General features: G+C 34.6%; 1 protein-coding gene across 1 annotated transcript; it reads right to left on the bottom strand.

Moving 5' to 3' along the window:
• Positions 1-2,606: 2,606 nt before the first annotated feature.
• On the bottom strand, positions 2,607-14,272 carry LOC126828245 (ceramide-1-phosphate transfer protein). The gene is made up of 2 exons (XM_050557909.2): positions 14,085-14,272; positions 2,607-4,438 (listed from the first exon to the last, which is right to left on the bottom strand). The coding sequence occupies exons 1-2, from the start codon at positions 14,216-14,218 to the stop codon at positions 3,925-3,927; spliced, it is 648 nt and encodes a 215-aa protein (XP_050413866.1). The 5' UTR covers positions 14,219-14,272; the 3' UTR covers positions 2,607-3,924.
• Between the last annotated feature and the right edge of the window lie 775 nt (positions 14,273-15,047).

Genomic DNA, 15,047 nt, shown 5'->3' with positions numbered 1-15,047 from the left:
CACACTAAGAAATTTAAAGGTAAAATGAGAGTAAATGTCGTCGCTTCTTAATGTCTAGTAACCCTAAGTCTAAGTTAGACAAATTAAGACTAAAAGAGAACTTTCAGATTTTACGGCGAAAATATTGTAATCTGTCAACAGGCGAAAGATTGAGCAGGACAAACTTAAAATTAGTGGACATTGTTTCAGGTGTGTATCTGAAACAACATAAGAATCGATCAAAAATTCGCACGGGCAGGGGGGCACGCCTGGTACCGCCAAGACACTCAAATTAGCTTGAGTAAACTGGAGGAAAGATGAGTTGTTGTGACGTGCTGTTTGAAAGGTTGAAAGGTTGTAGAGACAACCATGTCTGTAAAACTTGAAATAAAATCCAAAACTCCGAAATACAATGACACACTGATCAGACTAATAGAAAAATGTGGCATTTTGAGTTTAATGAACGCTATCCACGCAGAAACCGTATTTTGCCCACAAACAGTTAAACACTATGCCCACTAAAGAATTAAGACGAATTTCAGAACAAAAAAAAAAACTGCGGCGAATGGTGGGTCTATATTCAGATCACAGATGACCAATATCTCGTCCCATTCGTAGATTGGTTAGTATATGACACTATCATATGTCACCTATTCGTTGAGGCACGACAGATACAATGACAATCTGATTAACATACAGTTCTATATTTCGTTTCGTTACGAGCGACAAGTGAGCCTATGACATCAGACATTTGTTTAACCAATCAGCATTAGTGTTACTAGTGGAATACCCACAGTTCCGTGCAAAACACGCCTAAAGCTCGTCGTAACAGACCGTTTCATTGGCTAATACCTCACACTATTCAGAACACGTCAATGATAACAACTCTTCCAGATCCTAGTGTAGTAAAGACAAGTGAAACAAAATTTTGAACTATAAAAAACGAAACGAAATAGGATCTGTGTTTTAATCAGATTGATACAAATGACGATTTACCCTAATTGGTTATAAAGTCGTCCAGTATTTAAGGAAATCTTGTTTCATTCGGATCATGTTTTCTATTCTATGTAAAGATTAGTTGTCCCGTGATGTACTACAAATCTGTTCGATTTATGTTTCTTTTACGTGGACTGGACTGAAGGAGCACAAATTAGATCTTTGGTAGAAATTTCCATAATCGAATCTTTGGCGAATGTTTTCCATACCCATTCAAGCCTGTGACTGGGCTTGGGTTTGCCCTCTGTCCATAATACAAGATAAAACAATGGCAAATTCTACCACATGGCAAAGGTACAATATCTACCATAAGGTTATGAAACAAGCGGTTGAAATGAAAGATACGCCCTTTGCAAAAGATATTGCAAGGGATGGACAGACAGCAAGCTGAAAAATGTGATTTTTCATACAATCAGGGGTCATAATCCGTGAAGTTTTGATCCGATACATATCGTCACTTTCGTCAAAATCGAATAAGTGACCTGTAGTGTCTACAAACAAATTGTGAATGGATCGGGGTGATGACAATAAAAACGGAAAAGATAATCCAACGAAGGAATTAATAATAATATTCGTAAGGACTTTATTCAGTCTATTAATGGCATTGTCAGGGCATTATTCGGATAATGGGTCGAATCGATGTTCAATAATCATTAGGCTAATAAATCCAGGTAAAATTTGTTTTTACCTTCGACTCAAGTTATATCGTTGGTTACATTCTAGGTGTTATATTAAATCCGTTATTGCTGTAGATGTAATGGGTCATTTCCTTGTTAAAAAACATAACAAATCTATCATTGTATTTTTATTAGCTTCCTTGTTAAAAATATAATAAATCTGTCAGTGTACATTTTATTAACTGTATCAAATCTACATATGTCATAACACATACGAGTTTTGTAAATGAAATGAGATAATTTGTAAACTCGTCGTCATCCCAGAATATCATGACAGTTATAACTGATGTGGTTGTGTGTGTGTGTGTGTGTTTGTTTGTAAATATGTATATGTTCACAACATTCTATTTAAAAAGCTATTTATCATTTTGACCAATGATAAAATTTTTATAAGTTCGCACTGATTGGACAAGCTCACAAACCCTGATAGACAGAATTTACGAGACAGTGAATGAATGAAGTGTTAAATAGCATGTCAGCAAAACACGGGGTATATTGTAACACTTTATTATAACCCGATTAGGCAAACATGTGATGTATATAGCTGCTCTATGGCGAAATTAGGGAGCCACGGTGTCCCAGTGAGTATGACGTTGGCACCCTAACCTGGAGGTCCCGTGATCGATCCCAGGGACTGGCAAGGGACAACGTATAGTCGTTCCAATGGGACGACAAACCGAGGTACCGTGTACACATTGGCGTGTATATAAAAAAGAAACCTTGACAGTGTCGGGGTTCGAAATAAGAGTAGGCTATAGCGCCGCTGTCAAGGCAAAATGTCCCTCATATCACATTACATGGCATATGCCAAGTAGGAGCAAAACAGTCAGACGCTAACCTCATTTCATTTCATTTTATAGAGCAATTTTGCTGATCGTTAGGCTGAACCATCCAGAACAGATATCACAGATGATGGGTGAATATATTTTAACGATCAAATAATTAACTACCGTGTATCGCTGATATTTTTTTTATTTTTCAAATGAAAGGGGGAAGGTATTTAAGTTATGACAATATGCTTTACACAAAACGAGCATCAATCACAATTGAACACAATGTTTGAATTGTCTGTAACATATCGTGAAATTTTGTGTGCGTTTTTGTTTCATTCGATACATAAAACTTTCATCGGATGTTCCATATTTTTGGTAACTCGTTCCTCTTGGTTTTATATCCAACATGGCTGTGCCTGTGTGTGCAAATTGTACTATGTTTGTATTTGTACAGCACTGTCTCTATTAAAGCGCATGCATGTTTTCCTTCACTTAATTACGCGGTTAGACTTGTCGGTAAACCAGTTCAACATAACTGTTCACCATAACACAACAAAATTATCAATTCGTAGCCTATAAATCAATCATGCTCTCCTTTTGCATATTTTAAAACATGATATATTATGCCTATTTACAGCTTACTTTATCATAAAACATCTATCATTTTGACGAAAATTAATGGAGAATAATACCACAAAAAGTTGTTTTAATATGAAAAATAACGTTAACATTAGAATATTTATGGCCCTGCGAAATTTTAAAAGTCACTCTGAATATTTTTATAACCCCCATAAAAAAAAAAAAAAAAAAAAAAACCAACAAAAAAACAAAACCGAATTGACATATCTGCACTCTCGTTTTGATTTTTTTTGTGAGTGACGTCAGAGACGACAGACGTTGTGAATTGCCCTATAGAAGGCTATTGCAACTGAGCATTGCATCCCGTCGTTTTGACTAATTGCGTTGCGTTATAAATATGCATTCTTAACAACTGATATCATTTAAGACTGATTAATAACGAAATATTATTTTAACCGGTATAAACCTATTTCCACTTCAATATTTTAAAACCACATTTACGAACTTAGAATATGAAGTATGAATCATTTTAAATGTAGCATGCTTACTGTTTCCGGAACACCCATCACCTCGTGAGAGGGATGTTGTGAGATTAGTAGCTAATAGTGTGATTTACCTTGTGATGTATTGTGTGAGTTATATTGCTATTATAAATAACCTCGTTTTCAACCAAAAACAAAACCAACATTGTATCAAAGCAACGGAGAACAGTAGCAGAACAATACTCAGTCTAGACAGAATTCGACTTTTTGTCACAACTCAATTTAAATAAAGAATAGGAATGCAATTCGTTCTGATAACGACACGTGTTCGTGATGTTGTTCACCCGGGGCATTAATTGTCCCCCTTTTGTCTTCATAAGTTAAGTAATTGCCAATATCACAGTAGAAGTTATTTAATAACACTAATATACCTGGGGACTATGGAATAACTAATAAACCATGCTCTTTATACACACTTTCTGTTATATCATATATAGGTTGGCCATAGGAAATGACGTCATCCAGAAGTTCCATCACGCGACTGTATTCCTGTTTACACATGACGTCAATCAGTTGTTTTTTAGGCGGAAGCAAGTGGACTGCTAATAGCGCCATTTTTTGTACTGGCCAAGGATGATGGTTGCTTAGAGTCTGGTTGTAAACTTCAGCCGCTATTTTTGATGTTTTCTCATTTTCTGGCCCTTCTCGCACTCTCTTCATAAATGCTATAATAAATTCGAATGCGTTGTGTAGACGTAGCAACGTCCTTGAACCAGATGACAATGGAGATTTGACCTTGGCAATACCTTTACTCGATTCATATTTAAGAATGGACTGAACAGATACGTAATTATTGTCTTTATCCAGGTTCCTGTGTTTTTCCACAATGGCAATTTTACCTTCAAGATCTCGTGCAACAAAGCCAAACAGCCGACCCGTCAGTTTGAAAAACCTGAAAATAAATAAAAAGGAGAAATATTTTTTAAAAAGCTCTTTCATATAGAATGTCTGTATCTTTTAAGCCTGTGTGAGCTCGGAGAGCTGAACGAAATCCCCAGAAGAACAACTTCTGTTCCACAAAAGCGGCTGATTATTTTGAAGACAATATGAATTCTATATCCTGTTAACTGTCTAGAATCTGAAAGTCTGAGATACTATTTCGATGATATACACGTGGTAGGTGTTCATTGTCCCCCGCCTTTCGAAGAAAGCAGGGGACTATTAAAATGGGTTCGTCCGTCTGTCTGTCTGTCTGTCTGTCTGTCCGTCTTTGGGACACAATAACTCTCTTCCTAATTGAGCTAGAATGTTCAAACTTGGTGTATGTGTTTATTAGGTCAATGCCTTGATGGAGTTCGAAGATGAGCATTTTCCGCTTAGGGTAAGCAGAGATAAGCAATTTGATTGGTTGATGCTTTGGGACACGATAACTCTCTTCCTAATTGGGCTAGAATGTTCAAACTTGGTGTATGTGTTGATTAGGTCAATGCCTTGATGGAGTTCGAAGATAAGCATTTTCCGCTTAGGGTAAGCAGAGATAAGCAATTTGATTGGTTGATGCTTTGGGACACGATAACTTTTAATTGAGCTAGAATGTTCAAACTTGGTGTATGTGTTTATTAGGTCAATGCCTTGATGGAGTTCGAAGATGAGCATTTTCCGCTTAGGGTAAGCAGAGATAAGCAATTTGATTGGTTGATACTTTGGGGCACGATAACTCTCTTCCTAATTGAGCTAGAATGTTCAAACTTGGTGTATGTGTTGATTAGGTCAATGCCTTGATGGAGTTCGAAGATGAGCATTTTCCGCTTAGGGTAAGCAGAGATAAGCAATTTGATTGGTTGATGCTTTGGGACACGATAACTTTAGTTCTAATTAAGTGAGATTGATGAAACTTGGTGTATAGATTTATTATATGAATACCTTAACTAAGTTCGATAATGAACATTTTTTGCTGAGGGTAAGCAGAGTGATAAGCAATTTGATTGGTAGAAACTTTGGAACACAATAACTCTCCTTCTAATTGAGGTAGAATGTTCAAACTTGGCATAGGTGTCTATTAGGTGAATGTTTAAACTTGATGTAGATGTTCATTAGGTGAATGTCTTGACTGAGTTCAATAATTAACATTTCGAGCTGAAGCTAAGCAGAGCTAATCGATTTCATTTGTCGATGGTTTGGGACAAGATAATCTTGATTCTATCTGATAGAGAGTGATGAAACTTAGTGAAAAAAATAAATGTGCGATTAATTAATATGTGTCATCTATTTATTTTGCAATTTCGGCGGGGGACATCAGCCTCACTGTTGGCTTGTTTAATTCGAGACAACGTTGGATGATACGTCCACATTCCTGCTTTGATTGATATGGTACTTTTTAAAATGAAGAGAATGAAATATGAGATGGCTGCAACGACTTAATACGACAAGAGACATAGAAGACTAGGCGTTTGGGTTTTTTTTTGTCAAATTTACAGGCTAAATAATATTAACAACAGAATGTGTGTGGCACCGGCCCTGGGGGTTGGCCATACACCAAAATCAATAGTTGCCGTCCTTTGGGTAGAATACATATTTATTATGTCAAGTTGCAGGATGATCCATTCAGAATTGCGGCCTGTGGGTGATAATACTGATAAAGACAATTTGCTGTGGCCGTGTAGAATATGTGCCAAAATCAATAGTTGCCGTTCTTGTGGTATAAGGAATAAATATGCCAAGTTCTAAGATGATTCATTAAGAAATGCAGCCTGTAGACGATAAACACAAAGAATAGGCGTGACTCTGTCCCTGGGGCTTGAACATGGGTCCATATAAATAGGTACAATCCTGATATTGAAATGATTTATCACGCTGAACGTGAACAACAGTTGTTAATAATTGCAAGTATTTACAGGCAAAATGTTAACAACAATAGTTGCCGTCCTTAGGGTATAAGGAATCAGTATACCAAGTACCAAGCTAATTCATTCAGAATTGCAGCCTGTAGGCGCTAAAAACAACAATGGGACGTGACTCTACCCCCGATAGTTGCCGTCAGTAAAACATATGCCAAGTTCCAAGATGATTCATTCAGAATTGCGGCCTTTAGACGATAAACGCAAAAATTTGGCGTTGCTCTGTCCATGGGGGTTGGACGGACCAATATAAATAGGTACAGTCCTGTTATTGAAATGATTGGTTATGCCGAATTTGAACAAAATATTTTAATACTTGTGACCGGTAGAGAATTTAGATACAAAATATGAACGAAACGTGGGCGTGCCACCGCCCCTGGGGTTTGGGCATGCACCAAAATCAACAGTTGCCATCCTTAGGATATAAGAAATAAATAACAAGTTCCAAGAGAATCCATTAATAATTAAATGTTATATATTATAAACCATTCAATAGACATTTGAAATAACAAGTTCCAAGAGAATCCATTAATAATTAAATGTTATTATAACCCATTCATTAGACATTTTTAACATGACAAGACCATAATCAACTCTCGATGCCATCTGATGGGTACGATTTAAAATAGATTTGAATCTATGGATAATCGACACGTTGGTTATTATGAACGGGACGCAGTTTTCATGGGAAACAATCACTGGTTTATACAAGTAACCTTTTATCATTATCAAGCACAATAACATTTAGTTCGTTCGTTCCTTTCCAGAGTGTTACGTCCACTTCCACGTAAGGTGATATCGTAGACAATAACATTTAGTGGTAGTAGTAGCAGTAGTAGTAGTAGTATCCTGGTGTTAGTAAACGAGGGTTGAATATATAAGAATTGCATGATCAAGCCATTTACATAGATTAAATAACAATAAGAAGTAAAAGATTAAACAAAAAAAAAACAGAACAAGATATATAATAGTCTTACTGATTAAACAATCCATACAAAGAATAATATTAACTAATTATAAGATCTTCAAAGTAAGCCATTGGGTGAAAACAAGTTATAGCATGGACCTTGTATTATAAGGTCCATGGTTATAGTTAATGAGGTAATAAAGATGGGACCATTTACCAAGATATAGATAACACTAATATTTAGTAATACACGCACCACACTGCCCAATCTCAGATGACTAAATAAACAAGATAGGTGATTAATATGAATAGTGGGTTTGGGCGGGTTGGTTATGACAATAATAAGTAAAAGATTCTAAAATACAACAAGATACTAGGCTTTCTAATTAATCAGTCCAGACAAAGAATTATAATATTAAACTAATAGTGAAGACCTGCAAAGGGAGCCGTTGGGTGAAAACATGTTATAGTTGATGAGGTAATAAAGATGAGACCATTTACCAAGATATAGCTAACACTAATAATTAGAAATACAAGCACCATAACAAACAATATCCAATGACTAAATAAACAAGATAATAGGTTTGGACAGGCTAGTAATGAGAACCATATACAATCAAGGGCGACATTCAATCAAAACAGTAAGGTTAATAATATAGATGAGTAACAGTATAGGGATATGTTTATAATACGCGTAGAGAATTTATTATCGTAACAATGGTAGTAATGACAATCGAGGCTAGCCTAAAATTGAATCGCTAATACCTAGGTTCAGAGTGAATCAATCTGACTGAAATTTTTAGCACATTCTCTTTATGTTATCTATTTCTTAACTATTACAACGCGAATTGTCAGCTCTTTATCTAATTTTCCACAATGTCCCTTTAATATGTTGAGTTGAAAATTTAAGATACCCTAACCCTCGATTGAGAGGGGGCAGGGGTCACCGCAGAGTTTCTTCAAGTACTGCATGGATGTATCTTTTTGAATTCCATACATATGTCGGCACCATATCTTTTCAGTGCGAGTAGCCTCTAAAGATCTTAATTACAACCTATTCATTGAAAGATGCATTATTAAAGATTTAAATAAAGAGTTGACCGTTCTTGCTTTATTATATAAAAAAGTAGACAGTGAAGAATAGTTATATTTAAAATTTCACTCAAATTATTCTATTCTGATCCAAGTTATGCATATTTGAAGTTTTGAAGAGAAAAGCGTAATCTCGATTGTCAAGTACCATTGCCACTGTAATAAAATGGTGTTTCGATTTCAGTCCTTCAGTCTGTGAGTAACGTCCATTTTAAGTTTAACAAAGATATGACATATGTCTAATCCAATCAATATCTTAGCCATCGGGTGGTATAGAAAGTTGATATGGGCTTGTCATGTGAATAAATGTCTAAATAATAATCTATATAACATACGAAGCCAGAAGAAGGAGCTGCAATAGGCAGAATTAGCTCTTAAATAATGCATCTTTAAGTCCTCTTTTGCTATTAAGTCTATTTCAATATCACACGTCGTGTGTCAATGTTCTAATTAAGTTATCGTCTTGTTTAATCAATAATACAGATAACTTATATAATTTCAACCCATGTTGAAAGATGGCGTTTTATTGAACTTTTAACAGCAGAACATGATATCTAAAATCAAGCAAATGTCTATCAACTACTAATGTTCGGAATAAAACCACTTCAAACGTAACGCCATCTAAATTTAAAACAAAACTTTTTTTCTGGGCTGTAAATTAAAGTCACTTATATCAATGTACTTTTAAACATCTGAATGTTTGTCTAGTGCGTCGCTGCCCTTGTAAATTTTCCGAACTTCATTCAAGTGTCTAACTTGATATTATATCGTTATCTCTATTTATTATTTAACATATATCTATAATATTTATTTGTATGCGTCATGTATTAACATATAATTGTTGATAAATATTCATTTATTAACATATCGATGGCTGAGCATACAAATGTTACATGTCCAGTTTTGGTCAAAATGATGTTTTGACCATTTTGAATAGTATAAACATGCGCCCTTCTACTGTGTAAATGCTGTTAGTCCAGATTAATTAGAGTATCATGTTATTGCCATGAAAACATAGCATATGTCCTCTTTCAGCAAAAGTTTAGTATGCAAAAGTGGTATTTGTGGACATGTATCTTTTGTCTACTGAAAGCTCATAACACTAAACAGGAACCAAGTGGACACATCGCCTACAAAACACGTTGTCTTAAAGTTTGTGTAAATGTATTTTTAAAATGGGTCAATAGCTCAATATTTCTTAAAATTGAATTCATTCCTGTGCATATAATATAACTAACATGGCATTATGTTTATCAAAATCTGGACCTGATTTAAAAGTTCAATTTGCATAAACGATTGTCCATATGAAACCAATTTGCCAGAAGTCAGGAACCAATTTTATTCAAATGATCATCTCGATTTGTATAGTACTAACCAATATATAACATATAATAGTATATCATGTTCGGATAATTCCCTGATTTGAAATTGGAATTCAAAAGTTTACAATGCGATTTTCTCGAAACAAGATAAATGGACATGTAGCATATACATACTCAGCCATCGATATATGTGTTTCTTTTTTTGGTATTTCTTTGGTATGTAGAAGACACAGTCCTCGTAGGACCATTGTAGTAATATACCGTAGAGCAAAAGAAACGCCGCACATTTTACAAAGGTAACAAATGATCATACCAAATTATATTTCAATAGTAAACGAGGAATTATCACGATGTAAAACATTTTAAATGGTCCATTTACAAGTCATACATTAGTGCGGCGTATCTTTTGTCGTTCAGTAAATTAAGAATAAAAATGGTTATTTAAACGCAACCCAATAAAGCTCTATTACAGATCAACGTTATACAATACTGAAAAGTGTTTAATCAGACAGAACATAATAACAACCTCCTGGTATATGTATTCGTGTCAATATCCATGATCCGTGCTTTGTGGCGTATATATATAAATATATAACACAACCATTGGTATATAAAACATGCTGTACTTTAGTATATATATCTCTGTCAATGGTGTTTTATAATATATATATATACACACAAAAACTCATTATACCTCATTTACTTACTAAATACAGGTCAATGTATGTGTAACCTATGAATTTCATAATTTTTCCTTGCCAAGGGTAATATAGGTCGATTGGTTTATAAGTCCCAAGAGGTGAAATTTAACCCCAATATCTACATTGATAGGTCAACTGTCATCCATTTACATTTTACTTGTATTGAAAATGTTCTTGTTTATTTGTCTATATAATTAGACTACCCAGTTGTTAAATCCAAACTAAAGATATGCCAATTCCATATTAATATTTATATATAAATAGCAGTCGTGTTAAATGAAGTAGTTTCAGATATTGGTACTAATTCGGTGTCAAAAGCCATTTTATACGCAAATTTATTAGCTGGTGAACTTTCTAAATTTAGACTATCTAGTTGTTAAATCCACCATGTTTCTATACTAATGAGGTGTTTTCATTAGTATCCAGTCCAATATTAATATGTAGCTCTATAGTACTTGTCATTAGTTTATTAACAAGGGATTATTTGTCTAAATACAGACTATTTGGTTGTTAAGTCTATTATATGTTTTCTCTGGCAATTAGGGGCCATCTATCTTAATTAACTAGTTCTATATTAATGCCGCATCCGAATCATGTCGTATGTACCGCGATTTCCAGCTTACGATTGGAAGTAAACGCCATTATCACGTTAGGAGAAATATTTTCTACACTAAAGTTTTGAGTAAAGAAACTGTCGCCATGCCTATAAAATAGATCGCTTCGACGCAATTTTATAATAAAAGCCTTTTTTGTTTTTCGGAAACGTACTATTTTAACTGCATTGTGACACATGGATTTAGGACTGGTGACAGGTAAAGTGAGGTTCGCCATTGACCTGCACGTAACAGAATCCTCGATAACTGGAATTCAGTGAAAAAATATGTGATTCGCAAATGACCGAAACATTGTGTTGGCGAGACGGTAAAGCCATTCGGGGACTAAATGTTGAAAGCAACTCAACGAGTTTAGCAGTACGTGTCGCCATTTAAAGATGCATTATGCGAGAGTTAAATCTGCCCATTGCAGTTATTTCGTTTAATCTTAAATGTTATATTAATTATACATTTTTTTCACATACCAAGCCCATATCCCACCCTCTAGAACATCGGATGGTCGCGAGTTTTAATGGACTGAAACATGAACGCCATTTAATAATTTCATTTAAAAAATGGACAATCACGATGTTGTGTATTATCGTAACAATAAACACTGAGACTACGCTATTCTTATCAAAACTTCCAACATTCATCATAACTTCGCCCCGAATAAAGTAAATGGACTGACATTTCAAGGTATTCCCTTTTCATCATCTATTTTTAAACTAATACGGCGAGAACTGTCGGCTCTTTATCTAAATCTTTCATAATGTACCTTTAAACAATTTAAACCCTATATATATATATAAGAGCAATGTTAACTGACGCGTACTTCAAATACATATATTAATAATAAAAACGTTCTGCTTGAAATCAATTTATATTTTGGCGGTAACAGCTGACCTGGTTCAGACATTTTGTCGAGTCATAATATTTTCATTGTAAGTTATACTGAAAGGTTTTTAATGTAACGTGTATAATAAATTAATGCCGAATAACTCAATATAATAATAATTCGACAATATTGACCCGAGGTTACGTGTAATTTCAAGGCAAGATAAAGCATATAACATTTCTAAACTGTATGTGATTATAACCACGCTAATTAAAAAAACATTATGTAAGATGTAGATAGAGAGCAAGCCATTATTGCTATAATAGCTCTAAAATAGATACTGTAAAATGAAAATATTGAAAATTTCATTCAAATTACTCTACTGCGAGCGACGATATTAGCCTTTGAAGGTTTGACAAGACGTGTGCAATAATTTCACCTACCGTACTTGCTGTTTGAAGATACATGTAAGTCTCGCTCCTCCATATTTAAATTAAATCAAAATATGGCTGAACCGTTTTAATCTATTTAATATCGGAGAAATCCGATGCCATCGAGAGTTGGTTATCGAGATTTAGCTCTTGCATAATGTATGTTTAACAAATGCGTGGGATTAGGACAAATTCTTACCCTATAGGACAGACAAAATCTGCCTTCAGGTATAAAATAAATCAAGAATAGAATAGTCTTTTGATGGTACAGATGTATATATTGTAATAATATTCAATTGTATCTATTCTTTTTTTTTAAAAAAAAATTCGGGATCTTTATAAATAGATAGCAACCAATAGATACAATTTCTAAGTATGAACTTTGAGAAGAACAGCCAGTCTTATTTGCTTTACACCTAACCCACACTTCTAAAAGATACGGTAAGATAAGATGAGATCTTATTGTATCATTACATCCACCAAGGACAGCATAAAAAGTCTCCAGTTTAAACAAAACTTGATCATACAATTTTATAAAACACCCGGGGTGATCATTTATGGATGTATCATGTTATACAATAAGTCAAAAGGTATCAAAAGATTTTCGGTAGAGTGAAAGTCTCAAAATCAGTATACAGCTAAAACAAATGAATTATCTTACTCAAAACTACCTCGATAATGAAACCTATAAAAGATGTGTACCAGGGATGAATTAGGGGATCAAACACACAGAACGGATTTTAAAACCACACGAAAACGTAATGTGCAGAGCCTGTTCCACAATCCATTTTCAAATGAAATAAAATACTGTTTACAAAATACAAAAAAGGGCAAAAACTAAAAGAAGAAGGAGTGATGTTCCCTGCAAACAACAATATTGTGGAAGTTGGAGCTCTAAAAGAAATATTAATCCAAACACGGTCCAATTCTGTTCTGTATTTACAAAAATATGTTGAACTGTCTATATCCCCAGTTGACAAAATTAACCGACAATGGTCAAATCTGCGAGAGCTTCTTCTAATCCAGCTAAATCTGCGATACCCCTTTCTAATCCAACTAAATCTCCGATACCCCTTTCTAATCCAACTAATTCCAAGCCGAGAGCGTCTACCGTTGATACATCGATTTGATTTTCCTAATTAAATTTTAATTTTCCAGCTGAATCCAAGCCTGGAGATCATCTACAGTTGATATTTGATTTCTTAATTAAATACTAAATAATAAATCTGAGTACATATTAGAGTAGATTAATCGGTGAAAAAAAAGATATTTTCGAATTCAATACTAAACTTTTTACAGGTAGTACACCACTGGTGATTGGCTGGACACTATGACAAGAATACCATCTATATTACTACTACGGAGAGAGAGAGAAATGGGGTTTAACGTCCACTCGACACAAACTAGGTCATTTCGGGACTAACATATGGTTTAATTTTATTTCAATAATTCGCTTGCGCATATGGGTCTTTAGCAGTGGGAGGAAACCGGAGGACCCGGAGAAAACCCACGAGGTTGGACAGGCGACCCTACTCCTTGTCACGTACAACCATATTACTACGGTCGGCAAGGGTTATAAATAAAGCTATCTGTTGGATAGATCCTGAAATCTTAAGTAATATACGTTCACTGTACAGTTTACACAAACTTAATTATATCTTCAAACCGTCATATGCCGTCTATAATACACTGTTGGGTCCATGTTATATGTATTCTAACTTTTTACAACGTTAAAACAGATATAATAACTAACACCGCACATGTATTTATCACGTTTACCTTGATAAAAAGGTGAAATTGTTGTTAGTATGACTCACCTGCAAAGTTCTCGGTAAGCTCGGATATATTCTGATAGTACAACAGTATCATCATTGAGGCGACATTTCTTTAAAGCATCGAGGACGACTTCTAAATCAAAATCATGTTTAGTTTTCTTGTTAAATTCTTCCATGTTGACTCCCTGTCGATATAACCTTAATAAGCTTAGTATAGGTCAATGATTGTTATTGTATATACGCATTATCTATAAATAGCATTAATAGACTTGTTCCTCCAGATGGACATTTAGCTTATCCTGGTCAGAACGGATATGTGAATGATCTCATTAACTTAGTCACTATGAATAAGACGTAGACTACTTGAGATATATTATTATAATATCTACTAATTTAGTCATTCATCACAATCCTCTTAAACAGACTTCCACTTACATTGCCTATTGAGTAAAGAATCTCCGCTAAAGGGATTTGTAAAAAATCCTTCTGAGCTAAGAACTGAAATGGGGTTTAACGTCCTATTTCTCTGCACCAACTGGGCTGATGAAGACGGGTGTGGGTTAAGACAAAATCAAATCTTTATCAAGTAACCTCGACCTTTGAAATTTGATGGTCTAAAGCACGTGCCGCGCTATGCTAACGAGAACTTGTTTATTTCAAAATTCAAGATTTGGGGCACTAGAGAATTTAGATGCGTTAATAACGTCCAGAATAGAGCCTGTCGTTTTTTCTTAGGCGTGGGAAGTAAAACACCAAATTTGGCAGTCCGTGGTGATATGGGTTGGACATCAAACTTTACAAAACAGAAAGTAGAAATTATTAGATTCTGGAGAAGATTATCATGTGTAGAATCAACACGCCTTGTTAGTAAGGTTAAGGTGTGGTCTTTTAAATTCAGAAAGTCCTGGAACAACACTGTAATAAAGTTAATGGTTGAATTGCAAATCCCAATTCCTGATTTATTCAATAATCGCAAAACAGATTTTTTATCTCTAAAAGAAGCAC

The sequence above is a fragment of the Patella vulgata genome, chromosome 7 (assembly GCF_932274485.2).
Source record: "Patella vulgata chromosome 7, xgPatVulg1.2, whole genome shotgun sequence".
In the NCBI taxonomy this organism is placed as follows: Eukaryota; Metazoa; Mollusca; class Gastropoda; family Patellidae; genus Patella; species Patella vulgata.
This window is presented reverse-complemented; position numbering and strand designations above follow the sequence as displayed.

Coding starts and splice junctions, on each gene's coding strand:
- LOC126828245 (XM_050557909.2), bottom strand. CDS start 14,218: ATGGAAGAATTTAACAAGAAAACTAAACATGATTTTGATTTAGAAGTC. Junction 4,439..14,084: donor GCTTACCGAGAACTTTGCAG/GTGAGTCATACT, acceptor ATTTATTTTCAG/GTTTTTCAAACTGACGGGTC.